This window comes from Chinchilla lanigera, unplaced genomic scaffold, assembly GCF_000276665.1.
Source record: "Chinchilla lanigera isolate Chin_1 unplaced genomic scaffold, ChiLan1.0 scaffold00070, whole genome shotgun sequence".
Taxonomy (NCBI): domain Eukaryota; kingdom Metazoa; phylum Chordata; class Mammalia; order Rodentia; family Chinchillidae; genus Chinchilla; species Chinchilla lanigera.
In genome coordinates this window covers 5,209,188-5,226,836 of record NW_004955471.1, presented here as the reverse complement: position 1 = coordinate 5,226,836, position 17,649 = coordinate 5,209,188, and the positions used below count along the sequence as shown (strand labels likewise).

General features: G+C 37.0%; 1 protein-coding gene across 1 annotated transcript in view; it reads left to right on the top strand.

Annotated features, from left to right (window-relative positions):
* Lrba (LPS-responsive vesicle trafficking, beach and anchor containing) overlaps positions 1-17,649 on the top strand; it is a gene marked incomplete at its 5' end in the record, with an annotated part of 597,162 nt that overhangs the window by 422,860 nt on the left and 156,653 nt on the right. Inside the window, 2 exon segments of the mRNA XM_013522882.1 lie at positions 2,998-3,113; positions 8,801-8,913. Coding sequence (XP_013378336.1) covers positions 2,998-3,113; positions 8,801-8,913 — 229 coding nt within the window.

The window sequence follows — 17,649 nt, the reverse complement described above, 5'->3', positions numbered from 1 at the left end:
TATATATATATACAGTGGAATATACAACAGTAAAAATGAGTGAACTCATGTGCACATAGCAGCATATATGAATAAACATCTGTATGTGTAACACAGAAATGCCTCCCATCAACAATAACCTGTTTCAGGGCTGGGGATATAGCTTAGCAACACAGTGCCTGCCTGGCAAGCATGAGGGCCTCAGTTCAATTCTCAGTTTAAAAATTTTTTAAAAAGAAAAAATATATGTTTATATATATATAAGCTTCTTTCTTTAGAAAACAGAAAAGAGCAAGCTCAATGTAAAGCAAATAGAAAATGAAGATTATAGTAGAAATCAGTGACACAGACAAAATCAGTAAAGAAGATCAATGAAATAAGTTGATTCTTGAAAAAGATTAGTAAAATTGACAATGTTTAATGAAGCATGAAACAAAAGGGAGAGGCCATAAATTACCAAATTCAGAAATGATAATAGACACATCACTACTGACCATAGAGAAATCAAAAGGATTAGAATGGCTGGGTGTGCCTGTGCAATCCTGTAATCCTAGCAGCTCAGGAAGCTGGGGCAGGAAGATCACAGGTTCAAACCCAGCTTGGGCAACTTAGCTAGAACATGCCTCTAGATGAAAAAAAAAAAAAAGGTTAGGGATATAGTTCAATGTGAAGGTCCTTGGTTTCATCCCCGGTAAAACACACATGTGGACTTAGAAAGGAATATCATGAGGAACTTGATGCTGGGAAATGAGATAATTTAGATAACATAGACAAATTCCTAGAAAAACAGAATAACTAAAACTAGCTCAGATAAAGTTTTTTAAAATGAATAAACTTATAACAAGAAATTGAATTATAATTAAAATTGTACCCATAAATAATAGCTAAGGCTCAAATGATTTTTTCCCGTAAATCTATACCTATTAAGTATTTAAAATAGAAATGATACCTGTTCTTCAAAAGGTAAAGATACTAGAGTAGGAAGCACTTCCCCACTCACTCTGTAAGGCCAGTGTCGCCCTAATACCAAGGCCAGAGACATCATAAGGGAACAAGCAGGATAATGCTCAGAGCCAGTTTCCTTCATGAGTATATACACAAAAAAATCCTTACAAACTTTAAGTCAAACTCAGTCATATGTAAAAAGGATTATAAAATGGAGCTTGAAATAAGATGTGGTTTAAATCTGAAAATTGGCATATATATGCACCAGTGTAATAGTTTTAAGGACAAAAATTACATTGTCGTCTCAAAGGAAAGGCATTTGACAAAATTCAATACATATTCATGAGTAAAATTCTTACCTGATTCTAAATAGAATTGTCACAAATTGACAAAATTTGTTCCCTTAGAGAAACTCTCACGAAATACACCATACTTAATGTAAAAGACTGAGTATTTACCTCTGATTTCAACAAGGCAATCATGTCCTGCATTTTTCCACCTTATACTCAGCTTTATGTTAGAGATTTCCTCCTGTGCAACAAAGTTGGTAAAAAAGGAAGAAGGAAGGCAAGGAAGGAGGATTTAAAGCTACCAAGATTGGAAAAGGAGAAATCATAAAAGAAGTATAAGATTTGCACAATAAAAACAAAAAAGAATTCTAAGAGAAATTAAAAATGAGCCTCAGTAAATGGAGACAGTCTATGTTCAGGAATCAGAAGATTCAAAATGATTTCAAAGACACTTCTGGAGAAATTCAGAAGCTGAAATGCAATGGGTCTAAAATAGCCAAAACAATTTGGAGAAAGAAAAAGAAAATTTGAGGACGCAAAGTGATTTCAAAGCTTATAAACCTGCAATAATTAAGGCTGTATTGAATTTTTACAAGGATAGGCATAGAAATCAATGGAACAGAGCTTAAAAAAAAGAAATTAATGTTTTCTAAGATCAACTGTTTTGAGTGATGAAAATATTCTGCAAACATATGCTATAAAAATAAAAGTATATTGTGGTAATAACTGTGCAACTTCAGAAATTATCTCTTTAGGAGCTGGGGATTTAGCTCAACGGCACAGTGCCTGCTCGGCAAGCGCAAGGTCATGAGTTCTATCTCCGGTACTGGAAAGAAAAAAAAAAAGAAATTATCTCTTTAGAAAATTCATTATTTGCACACTTATAATGGGTTAATTTTATGATATGTAACTTAATACCTCAAGAAACTTTTCAGTGACAGTTATCTTATCTTTTGTGATAAGAAGACCTGTGACAGCTTATGTCTCTGAGACTAGACCGGTGATGGCGAACCTTTTAGAGATGAGTGTCTAAACTGTAACCCAAAACCCACTTATTTATTGTAAACTGTCATGCATTAACATCTTTTGTCTTAAAAGAAAAACACAATAATACAGGTACAGTATGTTCACCACTGCTCTGGACTTTGAATGTAGTAACTCTGCCTCCTGTTCCTCACTGTTCTTGGCATTGGTCAGTTATATCCATTAATATTTCCTTCTTATTAACTTGGTCTTCTAATGACCTTTATTAAAAAACTCAGTAGTTTCTCCTTCTTTATCCATCCCATAAATAGATACCTAAGCAGCTGAGAATTCTCTTTCTCTTTGTCACAAAGGATATGCAAATATGTTTAAATTTATAATGTCCAAATGTGTTAATTTTAAGATAATGACTATTAAGTTTGATAGACATGTGGATATAATTTTATATGCACTTTATATGCAGTTACTATAATTCCTTCTTTATATATCAGTAAAGCAGTGAATTATTAATTGTACTGTTATTAATCAAACTATATGGAACCTGGATATTGTAATGGCATTTTAACAACGGTTTCTCTGAATGAATACAATGTGCCTAATAGACCTGTGGCTGCCCCAAATCATTTGTTAACCATTAATTCTGGATTGAAGCATCTCTACTATTCATTAGTCTAACATGAATAGAACGTTAGAATTATAGCTTTCATTATGCAGGAGTAAGCACAGGTAATTCATGATTTAGTATTATAATTAATCTTGTTTATTCAGTTGATTTTACATTGAATTCTTTTTCTCGCAGACGTATTTCACTAGCTAGCCCACGTCAACTTTTTAAAGCTTCCAACATGACCCAGCGATGGCAACATAGAGAAATTTCCAATTTTGAGTACTTGATGTTTCTCAACACAATAGCAGGTAACCTACAAGCACATACTGACTTATTCCACGTAGTAAATTAGTAAATGCGGTATGGTTAGATTATTTTGGGTGCTGTCATAAGTAACTCACTTTTACTGCCATCATTACTATGTTTTATAAAAGTAGGATGATAACATTTCCAGTCTTATATATGAATAGTTCAGACTTGAAAGTAAAAACTGAATATAAACGCTTTTTTCCAAAAATGAGAAAAAAATTATAATTAATATAATAACAGTGTGCTCATTGTGGAATAATAAGAATGAAGAAAATGATAAATATGTAAAGACCTATTCATAACTTAGGTAGAGATGTATTATATGATAAAACAATGAAATGCAGTATTTTATTGGGTAAAATATTAGGTAAAGAAATACTTGTGGTATGACTTAAGTAAGAAAATATAAAGACCCACTGGCCCTTCACAAAGTCTGCACTCACTGAAAATCATCCATCATCTTTGAAAGAACATAAAAAAAATAGAAATGTGTCATTGATTTTTCATTTGCAACAACTAGAATAAAAAAATGGGGACTGTATCTGTGAGACATTTAAGATTCATTTCAATGAATGACATGGTTTATATTTGAAACACAAAAGACACAGAGAAGAAAGAGGCATGTTTCTTTGTCCAGAGAAGTTATTTTCAGTACAAATGTGAGTGTAGGTTAAAAATCCCTTACTGGAAATGCTTAGGACCAGAAATGTTTTAGTTTTTTGGAGCTTTTCAGATTTTGGTATATTTGTATAGACTTTATCAATTGAGAATCCATTTGAAATCCAAAATGACCTAAAGTCTGAAACTTGGAGCTCAGATTTTTCAGATTTTGGATTTTTGGGTTAGGAATGTTCAACCTTTAGTATATAATTCTAGAGAAAGGGAGTATAGATTTAAGAAAAGAAATACAAAGTTTTATGGAGATTAAAAGGACAGAGAGGTAAATTATAGTCACCCATTTGATAGGAGAAATGAGAAAATAAGGAACGATTTCAGTGGTGGCTACATAAGGATTGATACTACATTTACTGGAGGAGGAGCTGGTTCTGAGATTAGGAATCATCCTAAGTGAAAATGAAAGCAGAAGTAAGCATAGAAAGACGGTGCAATTCAAAGTATACTCAGAGAATAATCAGTACTATAGTTCATGTTTATATAGATGCATGTGCGCCCATGAGGTATGCATTCATAAATATGTAATGGGAAGAAAGAATGTTAGTGTGCAGGCATAGTATGAAAGATTCTCTGGCAGTCTGAGGAGTTAACAGTCAGTGAGTTGGGAAACTTTTGAAAGTTTTTGAGCACAAAAACAGTTGTACAACGTACTGAAACTGCAAGAAAAGTTGACTGGGAGATAAATTCAAGTACAGAGGAACTAGGCAGAAAGCAAAGTGTTAGGAAGCAATCACATATAGGTTACATATATACATACTACATAGATTACATAGTTACATATATGTGTAAGAGAGGCTATGCTAGAGAGATGACAGTGGACGTTGAATGGACAGATTGAATGTTGTAGGAATTACAAGGCACCAACCATTTGATGTGCATCTGAGTGAATGTAGGCAGTGACTAAGAACAAAGTCAGAAAAGCCTTCCCAGCTTCTGGTCTCAATTGCTGGGAGAATTAATCATTGGTGCCATTAATAGAAATCTAGAGAAAGATGGCAATTGCACTGTTGACAAGACATCCAAGTTAAGTATCACAAAGAGTATAGGTCAAGTGGGCATTCAGAACTGAGACAAGACACTGTATTTCATCTGCATGGGAGCAAATCACTGAGAGCGAAATGAGATCATCAGGGCAGATAATTCAGAAAGCAGTTAGCTAAGGCTGGGGGAATGCTCTGCATTCTCATTCGCATGATAAGAAAGAAACAGGGAAAGGAGGAGGAAGGGAAGTTAGTAATGAAGGAAAAGAAATAAGAAAAAAAAAAAAGAATGAGTGATGCTAGAGTTTATAGATATAATAGGAGAACCGAGGTGATGTCAGATGTCCTGAGAGGAAAACATTCTCACCTGAGTCAAATGTTACAAGGTAAGGGAGAATTAAGAATGAGTACAGGACACGTTTTTGGACTTCTCATTTGGGACTTGCTGGTTATCTCATAGCTCTTTTCATCAAGCAAGAAGGTTGATGATAGAACCTCAATGGTGGGAGGTGAAAAGGGAACTTGAGATTTAGGTTGTCATTTGCTTAACTGTGAGTGTAAAGAAAGGATAACTAGGGAGAGAAGAGAAGCCACGAGAAACAGAGAGAGAGGAAGAAGAATGCTTTAAGTTATGGAGACAGTTCAAGAGCTCTGGTGAAGGAATTACTCTTAGCAGAGAAGACAGCCCCTCCCAGAGAAGAAGGAAAGAGAAAAAAGGTGTGGAAGTCAGGGGCTCACATGGGAAGAGCTGAGTTTTCTCCATCCAGAAGAAGTCACCTTACAGTGAGCTGAGGGAAAGGAATCGAGAAAGTATGACCACTTATGTCCACCTTACTAGAAATTACATAACTAGTAAACAACGGGATTTAAAATAGGTCCATTAAACTCATTATGTGACTTCCCTTTCTCACATTACTACTTAAAATTTCCTTTAATATAGCTCTTGATTATATATTGATGTCCTATATGTATGAGAAAGAAAACTCAAAATGATCAAATACACAATGAGAAAGAAACACTAAATCTCCCGGAAGAGAACGTAGGCAGAAATCTTGAACACTTAGGGGTAGGCAGAGAGTTCATGAACAAAATTAAACTATAGCAATAGTTTTGTGCTTCACCCCTGAGAGTCTGTTCACAATGAAATTTATAAAAATAGGTTATAGTCTGATGCATAATGGAGTTGGGATTGAAATGTTTGCATTTTGACTCTAGAAGCAAAGGTCTTACCCAGCTACTGCCTCCCCAGAGTGATGCTATCCAGAAAGCTTTGGTGGAAGGGCTACTTGATCCTTCAAATTTGCATGTTTTAATGGACCTCAGTGTGTCACTGCACTCATTAGTTTAGAAGGTGGCATAGGGGAGCGTGTGGTGGCATCTGTAGCTGGGGAAGACCAACATTGTAACGCTTTACCTTCTTCTCAGAGGATCAGGGCATTTGAAAATCACCGCAGAAACTTCAGAGTCACTTAGAACAGCTCTCTCATTTTACACATAACTAGGATATGCTCCCCAGGATTAAGTGACTTAAACTTGGTTGGTTGGCTGGCTAATTAGAGGCAGAAAAAGGGGGGATTTTAGTTTTTAAAAGTTCTATTAAGGACATCCCCAATTCTTTCCTAGGAACAATCAGTATCATCAAAATGACCATATTACCAAAAGCAATATATAGTTTAAATACAATTCCTGTGAAAATACCAACAGGATTCTTCACAGAGCTAGAAAAATGAATCCATATGAAACCAGAAGAGATCTGGAATAGCCAAAGCAAATCCTGAGCAACAAAAACAAAGCAGAAGGCATTGCAGTCTGTTTTCAAGCTACACTGTGAAGCTACCATGGTGATAAAAATAGGGTGATATTGGCACACAAATAGAGGCATAGACCAGTGGACAGCGTGGAAGACACAGGAACAACGCCGTGCAGCTTTAGCGTCTGATTTTTGACAAAGGAGCTAAACCCTGGCTGGAGCTAAGACAGGCTGTTTAGCAAACTGTGCTGGGAAAAGTGGTTATCCATGTGTGGAAGAAGGAAACTAGACTCACATTTCTTACCCTGTACAAACCCAAATCAAAATACATCAAAGCTCTCTGTGTAAAACTGAGACTGCTGGAAGATAGAAAGGGAAAACACTTGACGATTAGACATAGGCAAGGATTTCCTGGACAAAACTCCTACTGCAAAAGAAACTATATGAAGAATCAGCAAAGGGGATTATATTAAATAAAAAGCTTTTGCACAGCAGTGGAAACTGTCAATAAAATAAAGAGACAACACACAAAATGGGAAACATTTTTTCCAGGTACTCTTCTGATTAAAAACACTAATATCTAGAATATATAAAAAAACTCAAAAAATTGAAACCCAACACAAATAGTTCAATCAAAAATGAGTAAGTGGTGTGAAGAGACACTTCTCAAAAGAAGAAATACAGGGCCGAGGATGTAGCTCAGTGGCATAGCACCTGCCTGGCAAGCGCAAGGTTGTGAGTTTGAGTGCCAGTACAAAAAAACAAAAAGAAGAAATACAAGTGACTAATAAGCATATGAAAGAAATGCCCAGCATTTTTTTTTTATTAGGAAAATACAAATCGGGGGCTGGGGATTTAGCTCAGCGGCAAAGCGCCTGCCTGGCAAGCGCAAGGTCGTGAGTTCAGTTCCTGGTACCGGAGAAAAACCAAAAAAAAAAAAAAAAAAAGGAAAATACAAATCAAAACAATTAAATTCAGTAAGAGTGGCTGTAGTCAAGAATACCAAAAAGAAATGCTGGGGAGGATGCAATGGACAAAGGAACCCTTCCGCATTGCTGTGGGCTGTAAACCAGTAGAGCCACCATGCAGGTCAGCTCATAGATTTCTCATAAACTAAAGGTAGAAATTCTATCTGATGCAGCTATACCTCTCAGGCATTTTACTGAAAGAGTTAAAGTCATCATGCTCTAGTGACACTTGCATACCCATTTTTATAACAGTGCAATTCACAAAGGCTAAACTATGGATGCTGCATGTATGCCTATTAACAAATGAATGAGTGCAAGATATATGATCTATGCACAACTGAGTATTATTCAGTCACAAAGAAGGATGAATTCAAGTTATTTATAAGAAAATAGGTGGATCTTAACACCGTAATATTCAATGAAATGAGTCAGACCAGACAGTCAAATACTGCATAGTTTTTCTTTTATCTTGAGAAACTCAAAATATAAAGGAAGAGTAAAATAAAACAAAGGTGGTAGGTTCTGGGTGTGGTGGCACACGCCTGTAATCCCAGCACTCAGGAGGCAGAGGCAGGAGGATTGCCCTGAGTTCATGGCCAGCCTGGACTACATAGTGAGTTCAAGGCCAGCCTGAACTACACAGCAAGACCTTGTCTCAAAAGCAAAACAAAACAAAACAAAAAACAAAAACCGACAGATGGTAGGAGGGAGGAGGTAGACTTTTGTGGAGAAGGGGAAGTGGAGAAATGATCAAGATACTATATATATAAAATTTTACATACACCTATTTTTAAAAAGAAAATATATTATCTGGGGGATAGAAATGTAGTTCAGTGACCAAGTGTGTGTTTAAATTGTGTATAACACTGAGTTTAATCCTCAGAATTTTATTTGGGATGGGCTTTCAAATAATAATAGTATGGTCAAATGTAGTTTAAAAGAGCATAAACTTTAGGAACCATCGTATCTAGATTTAAATATGGCTTGACTGTTACTAGTCCTGTGATTTGGGACCTCACCTAAACTTTTGTGTCTCATCTATTAAGTGAGGGAGTACTAATTTCATAGGATTATTACGGAGATTATGAGAACAACTCTGGCCCTCAAAAATCCTTAGTTGTTAAGTGGAAGAACAGGGTAAGCTCAGTGATAGAATGCTTTTCTTTCATGTTCAAGGCCCTACATGCTATCTCCAGTGCCTCTGTCTCTCTCTCTCAGTTGTTCTTTTTATTTTTAGTAGGTTATGTGTTGAACTTGCTTGTGATTGCATTGTTGATTTTAAGTAAAAGTGACTGATCTTTCTGCACTATCAGGCCGGGGTTATAATGACTTAAATCAGTATCCTGTGTTTCCCTGGGTCATCACTAACTATGAATCAGAAGAGCTGGATCTCACCTTGCCAAGCAACTTCAGAGATTTGTCCAAGGTAATTTCTCAGTAATTATCTGAAATGTAATTGTTTTGCATCATAAGGTAATCCTCATTCATTTTTTTCACCTCCTTTACACATCTTTTCTATGTAATTGTTCCTTTAGTATATTTACCTTTTAAACTCATTTTCAATGTTCTCAAGCTTATAATTGTAAAATTTAATGTGCAGATGAACTTGGTAATTAGAAATTCCAATATATTTATTTTTATATATCCATTCAAGCAAATATTATCCCTTGCTGTCACCCGCTTCTAAGGGTATTGGTGTTTGATGAAGCATGTGAAGAGAATTGTGAGTCTGCCTGCATAAGGAGAAGTACTGCACCTCTGCACTGCTCCACCTCACCTGCCTGGCCTTCCTCTTCCCATTTGCCTTTTTTCTGTTTTGGTCTTTTTGAGACAGGGTTTTGCTATTCAGTGCAGGCTGGCCTTGAACTTACTAGGTAGCCCAAGCTTGCCTTGAACTCAAGGTGATCTTCCTGCCTCAGCATCCCAAGTACTGGGATTACAAGTGTGCACTACCACGCCCAGCTCCCACTTGCCTTTTCTGACTCATTCCTCACTGAAACTGTACAGATCCTCTTTAAGTCCAGTTTTGAAGTGCGTAATTTGCGCGCTTAGATGTTTCTTGCGTATCAATGAATGAAGAATAAAGCTTTCCAGTATAGAGCATTGCTCTCTACCTTGCTCTTTTGTCTCCTTGCAAGAGGCTGACCCTCATCCGTTTGGTCAGCTCCTGTGGGAGACCATTGCCGCCTGCCTTCCTTCTCTGAGGTGCTGCTCAGGGCCTCGTTCAGAGCCCGGGCCATAGCTTGCATTTCACGTAATTTTATACCTGCTTGTGTTGGTTCTTATCTCCCTCACAGAATTATTAAACCATAGAATTCTTGTTCATCATTATTTCCTGCCTACCACTGCTTGCTTCTCAGGGGCTCTTCTTGCCTCCAATGGGTAAAAAGTTCTTAGGATGCCAGATTCCTTACTCTCAGCCTTGAATTCCTCTGAAGTTTCCCTTAATTTCTGGATCATTCTTAGGCCACAATGAAGTACTTAAATAAAGCTCTATGGAGTACCTAATCAGTGATGTCAGGTCTTAGAGGATTGCTGAGCTTCTGCAGATCCAACATGACAGGTGCCAGTCCACTTGCCTGTACAGTTTCCTTCACGTAGAATCTAAGCCTTCTATTTCTCGACATCCGAGTGAGGGTGTTCCTTACTTGTCATTCCTGGATGTACCGTTTTTTACCCCGGCGTGATGCACACGGAGAATATTCGGGAGTATCTCCTACTCTCTGTCTGTCGGATTCTCTGCACACAGTTCAGACAAATGTAGTAGTCACCAGGGTGACCTCATGTCAGTTAGTATTGTTTAGGGTCTGGCTGTTGCCTGTTTTTATCTCGCTCCCCATCTTTGCTGGTCTTCTGGCCTCTCTGGTCCCTTGGGCCTTGCTGTTGCTCTTCTCTTCATCTAGAAGTCTGAGCCTCTGTGGTACCCGCTGTGTATGTCTGCTGTAATACATCCATAATTTGTCATACTTCTAACATTTTTTAAACCTGGAGAAGTAGCTCAGAGGTGGAGCCCTGGCCTAGTGTGGAAGGCTCTGGGTTTGATCCCAAACAGTGGAAAACAGTAGAATTTTCTTTTCTATGTTCCTTAGTAATTAAAATCCTTATTTAAAAATCAATAGATAAAATAAAAGCCTTACTTACACATAGCCATTGCCTTTGTTTTTAAGATTCTGTAGTATTTTACTGGAACCTGTAGATCATAGGTCTACTGCCTGAGGGCTATATTAGATTGATTTGTGAAATGAACCATGTAGGAGGTCAATAATAAAATCTCAACAACTACTTAATCTGTGTGCTGTTATATCCTCCCCTCTCTCCATTATTTACATTTTTTCACATAAAAGTAAAAATACTATTTTTCCTGACTTTGATGGGATGTAAAATTTGCTTCACAAAATGAATAACATTTAAATAAATGTCTCTGGAGCACTTGAAGATTATAATCAAGTCCTTCAGTTTGGGCTTCTGTTTGAGCATATGGCTTATTATGATGTTTGTGCTTTTTCTGGAAGTCTCTTTAAGATGCAGTGGACAGAGCTGGGTTGCAGACTGGGCCTACTCACGCTTGTCTTGGTGGAATAGCTCCTAGTGTCCCAGGCGGGAGGCTCTTCAGATGTTCCTTCTGAGCCTGTTTCACTCTTCTACCATTATGGTCCTGAACAGACGCATTCACAACCCACTACATCTCTTCTCTTCCCCTCCTTTTGCCAGCTTCATCTCATTCTTTCTGTCTCTCTCAGCTGTGTTCTCTGTCCACCCAAAATTTCCAGAGGACTGAAAGAAAGCCTCAAGATAACTGTAGTGTATAGGTTACATAATTTGTTTATTCTTAAATGCTGTTATAGGTTTACCAGCCAAAGAGAATTCTGATTAAAATTGAATTTTATTTGTAGGTTATATTTTTTCTAAGGAACTTGACAAGTCATTGTGTTGAGTGGGTAAAATGCTATTGTCTCTGATACTTCTATAACTTTTCTCCTGGACAGGATAGCTTTTATCCCCATTGGATGATCAGTAGTTCTGCCACATTACAAGTGAAAAGGGGGAGGGCAGCAAAACCAGAAGACATGCTTTCCTCAGTCTCTCTCCACACGTGACCCTGTGTTCTCCACACTCCTTCCAAAAACTTAATATATTCTTAGACCCAAATGATGTTGGTGACCACTCACTTGCAAATGAAAACTCGTTATCTTAGCTATGGTATTTAAGATAGGAACAACCCACTTTATTATTATTAAGTAACATATAATGAGCACCTACTGTAGGCCAAGTACTTTATATATGTTAGCTCCTTTAACTCTCGCAAAAACCCTTACAGATAAGTAACGTTATTATTGTTTTTTATGGAGACAGAAACCTAGGTACTGTGAAGTTAATCAAGTTCCACAAAGTCACACAGCCAGTAGACCAAGTACCCAAGTACCCAAGTACTTGGTGTGATTTAATGCCTTTCACTGTAGTGGCATTCATGTTATATTTTAAGGGATTTTATGAAATATTTGGGAAAAGAATAATTGTAAAGGGTTCTTTCAACAACAGCGGGAGCACACACAGGTGAGTGTGAATGGTAGCGTCTTAGCAGGTGTGGGAAAAACTGCAGAGTTACAGCTCTCAACCACATGTCTTCTTTCCTGTAAAGCAGGAGTAGTTCAAATGCTGCAGCGGTCATTCAGGTTCATGAAAATGGAATTCTACTAGCACTAATTGCTTTCATTAAATATTGATGAAATAAGTGAGTTTGGAATTAATTACATTGTTTTAAGTGAAATAATCAAGCACATCAGATATTTGCAAATTTTACTTTGTACTCTGACAATAGTGGTACTTGTTTACTTAATAAAAACGACATCTTTCTTTCAGTAGTAAGGTTTGCCAGAATCTTTACAATGTGATTCAGGTTTCAAATATGTTTATGCATACACATTCAGGAATATGTCTTCTATATCAATGAACTGTATTCATGCAAATAATGACTATAATAGAATTGTGTTAAAATTTGTCCCTTAGTATACATTTGGCAAACATTACTATTTGTTTAAATAAACTTGTGAAAGCCTGAAAAATATTGTGTGCAAACCTTAAATTAGAATATTCATACATCTTATCCCCATTCTTAAGTAGATAATGTAGCCTGACTGGCTTTAAAATGTATTGAATTATTTATGCATATTTATGTTCATTTAATTTCCCCACAGCTGGATTTTAGAGGAATTTTAGCAGCTTTGATACACAGCTACAATTTCATTTGGTAATGTTTTTGATATTGTATAGGGAGTTTTCCTTCTAAAGCTGCGTTAATATAATCAACACCATTTCTCTGAATTATATTTTCTGACCATTCTTTGAGAGCAGAAAAAGTATGAATAAAGCAATATTAAAAATTTTCCATAGGAGTATAAAATTTTATTCCATGTATGGTATCTCCTTATAGTGATTGCAAATTAGTATTAATTTGTATGTTGAAAAGTCAGTATGTTGAGAAGTGTGTTGAGAAGATCACATCTGCTTTAGTCTGAAGAGATGGTGAAAATTAAATCTCTTGCACTGAAAAACTCATGTAGCATAATGATTTTTATTCTTTGAAGGCTGAAAAATAGGGATCAGTTTTGAAGCTGCCCCCCCACCCTTCCCAGTCGTTTCATCACTGGTCTGAAATTCTGACTGATGAGATGACAGGAGTAACCATGCGTAGGATTTGGAATGACATTAATCTATATTTTGTAAATACACATTGATTTTATATTTTGACAACATCCTCATAAGAGATAAGAATCAACATTGTTTTTTTATCTTTTCTTTATATGAAATTTTAACTAGGAGAAGAATATATTTTCAAAATGTCATACCATAAAAGCAAATTGTGATGGCTGTTTTAGTATCCAGACTTTCTTTGTAAATTTGAAAGTTTTTCTTTGTAGCAGTGATTGATTGATTTATTTTTCTTCTACTTTGGAGAGAGTTTATGTAAACCACTTGCCTAAGAGAGGAAAACTCAAGACAGTCTGAGGCAATCTTTTTCTCTCTGAATTGACCAGCAGAGTTATTTGGGGGTATGTGGTGTACATTTGCACTATAATTTAAATACCCATTCCAAAAACTTAATATATTCTTAGACCCAAATGATGTTGGTGACCACTCACTTGCAAATGAAAACTCGTTATCTTAGCTATGGTATTTAAGATAGGAATAACCCACTTTATTATTATTAAGTAACATATAATGAGCACCTACTGTAGGCCAAGTACTTTATATATGTTAGCTCCTTTAACTCTCGCAAAAACCCTTTCAGATAAGTAACGTTATTACTGTTTTTTATGGAGACAGAAACCTAGGTACTGTGAAGTTAATCAAGTTCCACAAAGTCACACAGCCAGTAGACCAAGTACCCATTTAAATAATAAGCCATTATTTTTCAGACTGAGTCTCACAACTGTTTTTTTTTAAAATGGATAGATGTGTAAGACCGTTGTTTCAACCTTGAACAGGACTTGAAAAGTTAGACAGGAATAAAAAGGTCCTGTCAGTGTGCCTCACTTTGCTTAAGCTGTGCAGGTGTATATGTAAGTGTATTAGTTACTTCACCCTCCCTGGGGCAGAATACCCAGTATCTGTAATTCAAAGGAAGAGAGCTTCATTTTGGCTTGCAGTTTCAGTGGATTCAGTCTGTGGTCTGTGGCTCTAAGGCACACCTGGCGTGGCAGAATAGGGCGGCGGAGCAGAGCTGTTCACTGCCTGGTGGGCAGGAAGCCGGGGAGGAAGGGACCAGGGAAGAGAGTGCTCCTTCAGGTCTCACCCCCAGTGATCCACCCCTCAGGCCCAGCTACGCCTCCAAGTGTGAGACTTTGGGGGATACTGTAGATCTAACCATAACCACAGGTATGTACTAGCTTGTAATTTAAAGTGCCTTATTTCATACTTGACTTTGGCCCAGAAAGTTTAAGAAACACTGCTGTATGCTATATTGCCTTGGGCACCAGTTGCTGAGTCTGTTTTAATGTCATTTTATCAAGCTGCTTTTCATTCCTCCTGCCCAAACTGATGGTCACATATTACCAACTTTCTGTTGCTTGAAAAGAAAAGCTTTTCCCAGATAGTCTTGACTTGCAGACATATGAAAAAAGAAATCAAGTGCTTACTCAGTAGTACACCAGCTGAAGATTGGGGGCAGGGGAGGAATGGTCTACAGTTAAACAAGTGTTTATTAATAATTAGAACACATTAAATGAGGGAAATAGCTCAGAGAGTTTAAGGTAGAGGGCAGAGAAAACCCCGTTTTTCAGCATTAGAGTATAAACATGATATAAGCTCTTATTTTGGTCCAGAGTGCAGAAAAAAGAAAAGTAACTGGTAGAGGACAGTGCCTTGTACATCCTCTGCTAATTCCTACCTTAAAGGTATTTACATATGCTGGAGAGGAATCAGAGGAAAGTTTACTAGAACTGAATTTTAGTTTAAGTGCAGTCATGTTGGTTTTGGGTCTCACTGCTGTGGTACCGTGGGTTGTTAGCCAAGAAGCCTCCATTGCCTTTGTCTGCTTCAAAATGTTTCTAAAGAGAGAATTCTGAAAAAACCAGAGCGATCTGACTGACAAAGCTATGCTGAATTCCCTTACTTTCTCATTGCCGAGGGGCTACTGTTTCCGTTGTTTGTCTTTCACTCTCTCTTGCTTTGTCTCTTGCTCTCTCTGTTCAAAGGGAAAGTAGGTGATATCTTTGTCTCTATATTTGTTCTCATTCCCTCATATTAATCTCCTACCATTTGTGTGTATTTTTGTATGTGAGATATTTCTCTAACACACACATTTAATATACAGCATGCATCTTGACCTGGAATTGACTACCGACATTTAACTGTTGTTGATCAGACAGCACTTCTTTATCTCTTTAAGTTTTAAGTGCTGTTTCTGACAAATGCCAGTGCTTTTAGTGTGCTCTGTAACAGATACACTGGGAATCAATATGCCATCTAGATGTCACAGCGGGAAAAGAACGCTCTTTCCGGGGGCAGGGGAATTACTGTTTAAACGTGATAGGTACTATCGCTTTTACTTTGTATTTCTATTTATTGGGCTTCAGTAAAACTAAAGGAATTTTTTTTTTAAATCTTATAATGTCATAATTGTAAATAATGGTTCTGAAATTGTTTAAATAAGATATAAATGCATTGCAAGACACTAAAAATAGTGTCCATTCTGGGTTGTAGTTTGGATGTTTCTTATTAGCTGACAAAATATATCAAAATATTGTAATCTTGCATTCGTGACTTTCAGGAATTTGCAGTCTAATCAGTACAAAAATGATATCACAAAAGTACAGAAAATACTTGTGAGATTTTGAAGGGAGCCATAGTAGGCGCTTTCCACTATAAAAGACATTTCCACGTACGGTCTCCTTTGATCCTGTCAGCAACACTGCATAAATAAGTGCAGGTAGTATGCTATTATTTTACAGATAAGGAAACTCAGATTTAGTGAGCTGAAGGAGTTCTCCAAAGTCACACATTTTCCAGGAATAAACTCAGGATTTGACCTTGATCCATCCCTGTCAGTGAGCTGGTATAACCAGAAAAAGATTTTTAGACTGAATTCTTGCTCTATACCACATTGTGCTAAAATCCAAATGCTTTTCCTTCCATATGACAAAAGGCAAGAGATTCCCTTTTTGGAATAATTATACCAGTGATGTTTCCAATGTGAGAGCACCAAGCACAGCAGAGGGAAGGTTGAGGTAAAGACGGAGACCAGGAGGATTCACTGAAAGCTTTGTGTACTGAAGGGTGATGGCCAGCAGGCCCGTGTGCTGTCATGCTGTCCGAAGGCTGGGAGCCGTGCCTACCAGTCCACACAGTTAGACAGAAGGCTGTGTTACTCTTTGGATACTGACCAGCCCAACAGAAAAGGCCTAAAAAATACTAACATTCAGAGATTCTAGTTGGAGCCGACCTGGCTCCCTTCAGGGAAGCCTGCCCGTGCTCTGTGTACCTCAGGCAGGTCTGCAGTGTCCTGTTGCTAGCAGTGAGGGCGGGCCCCAGTGTTCATGCACATTTTAAGACAGTCCCTGGGGGAGAGAGGACAAGGGCGAAAGGGAGTAGAGTCAAAGAAAGAAACCAGAAGAAACATGCAATTCAGGAAGCAGAAGAACCCTGAAAAAAAAAAAGACTTAGAAAAAAATAACCTCAGACAGATAAAACTACCAGATTAATGGAACAAGAAAATGATACAGTGGAAAATTACATAAAACAAGAAGAGCAGTAATTAATAAAAGAGTTGGACAGTTAGTGCAAATTTCTTCTGCAAGGAATGTTAACATGATATTGGGAAAATAGCCTGGAAAAATACAAATAGAGGACCAGATGGGTGAGTCTTTGAACTTACAGACATATGTCAGTCTACTTCCATTTATTCCTTCCAGAGGAACCTTTAGCAAATCGTTAATTTGGGGACACGAGGTAGCAAACTTCTTTTTTAGTATAACCCTGAAGGAGATTTTTCCTGGATATGCTGAGCTTGTTAAACTTTAAATTGTTACTTTTTCAATGTGATGTATTAATTTACAATGTAGCTAAGCAGCTACCTCAAGAATTTAATATCAAGTTCAGCAAAATTTGAACATATATAATAAACATACGTACGTTCATATATACTTGTATGTGTATGTGTGTTCATTTTGTGGTGCACTTAGAAGCTATGTTGAAGCTTTGCTTTTAAAATAGGAAATTAGTGTAAGTTATTCTGCATGACTATGTTTCTAAATTTACAGCTATTAAGCAGTAGCCCTAGGTACAGCAGATTTGATGTCTTCCTCAACTTATCTTCTCATGGAAGTTTTCAAATGATCCCAACACTTAATTTAAGCAGCGTCCAATGACATTGTTTTTTAACATTCATTAGAAAATGATAAACTGAGCAACTGAAATGGATTGTGGTTCATATTACTGTCAGGGTGATGGAGAACCCTGACATATACCAGCCACACGCTGCCAGTTAGTAATCCTTCTCAGAATTAGGTATTCATTCTCTAATCATGTGAAGTTTCTGTAGTAGGGAGTGGACATTTACTGTTATTTATAAATGACTTGCTTACATGGCATTCCTAGTTTTACCCCATAGTGTGTTCTGTATTCTTAGTTTAGTGCTGAGTATACAAACTCAGGTAGATTCAGA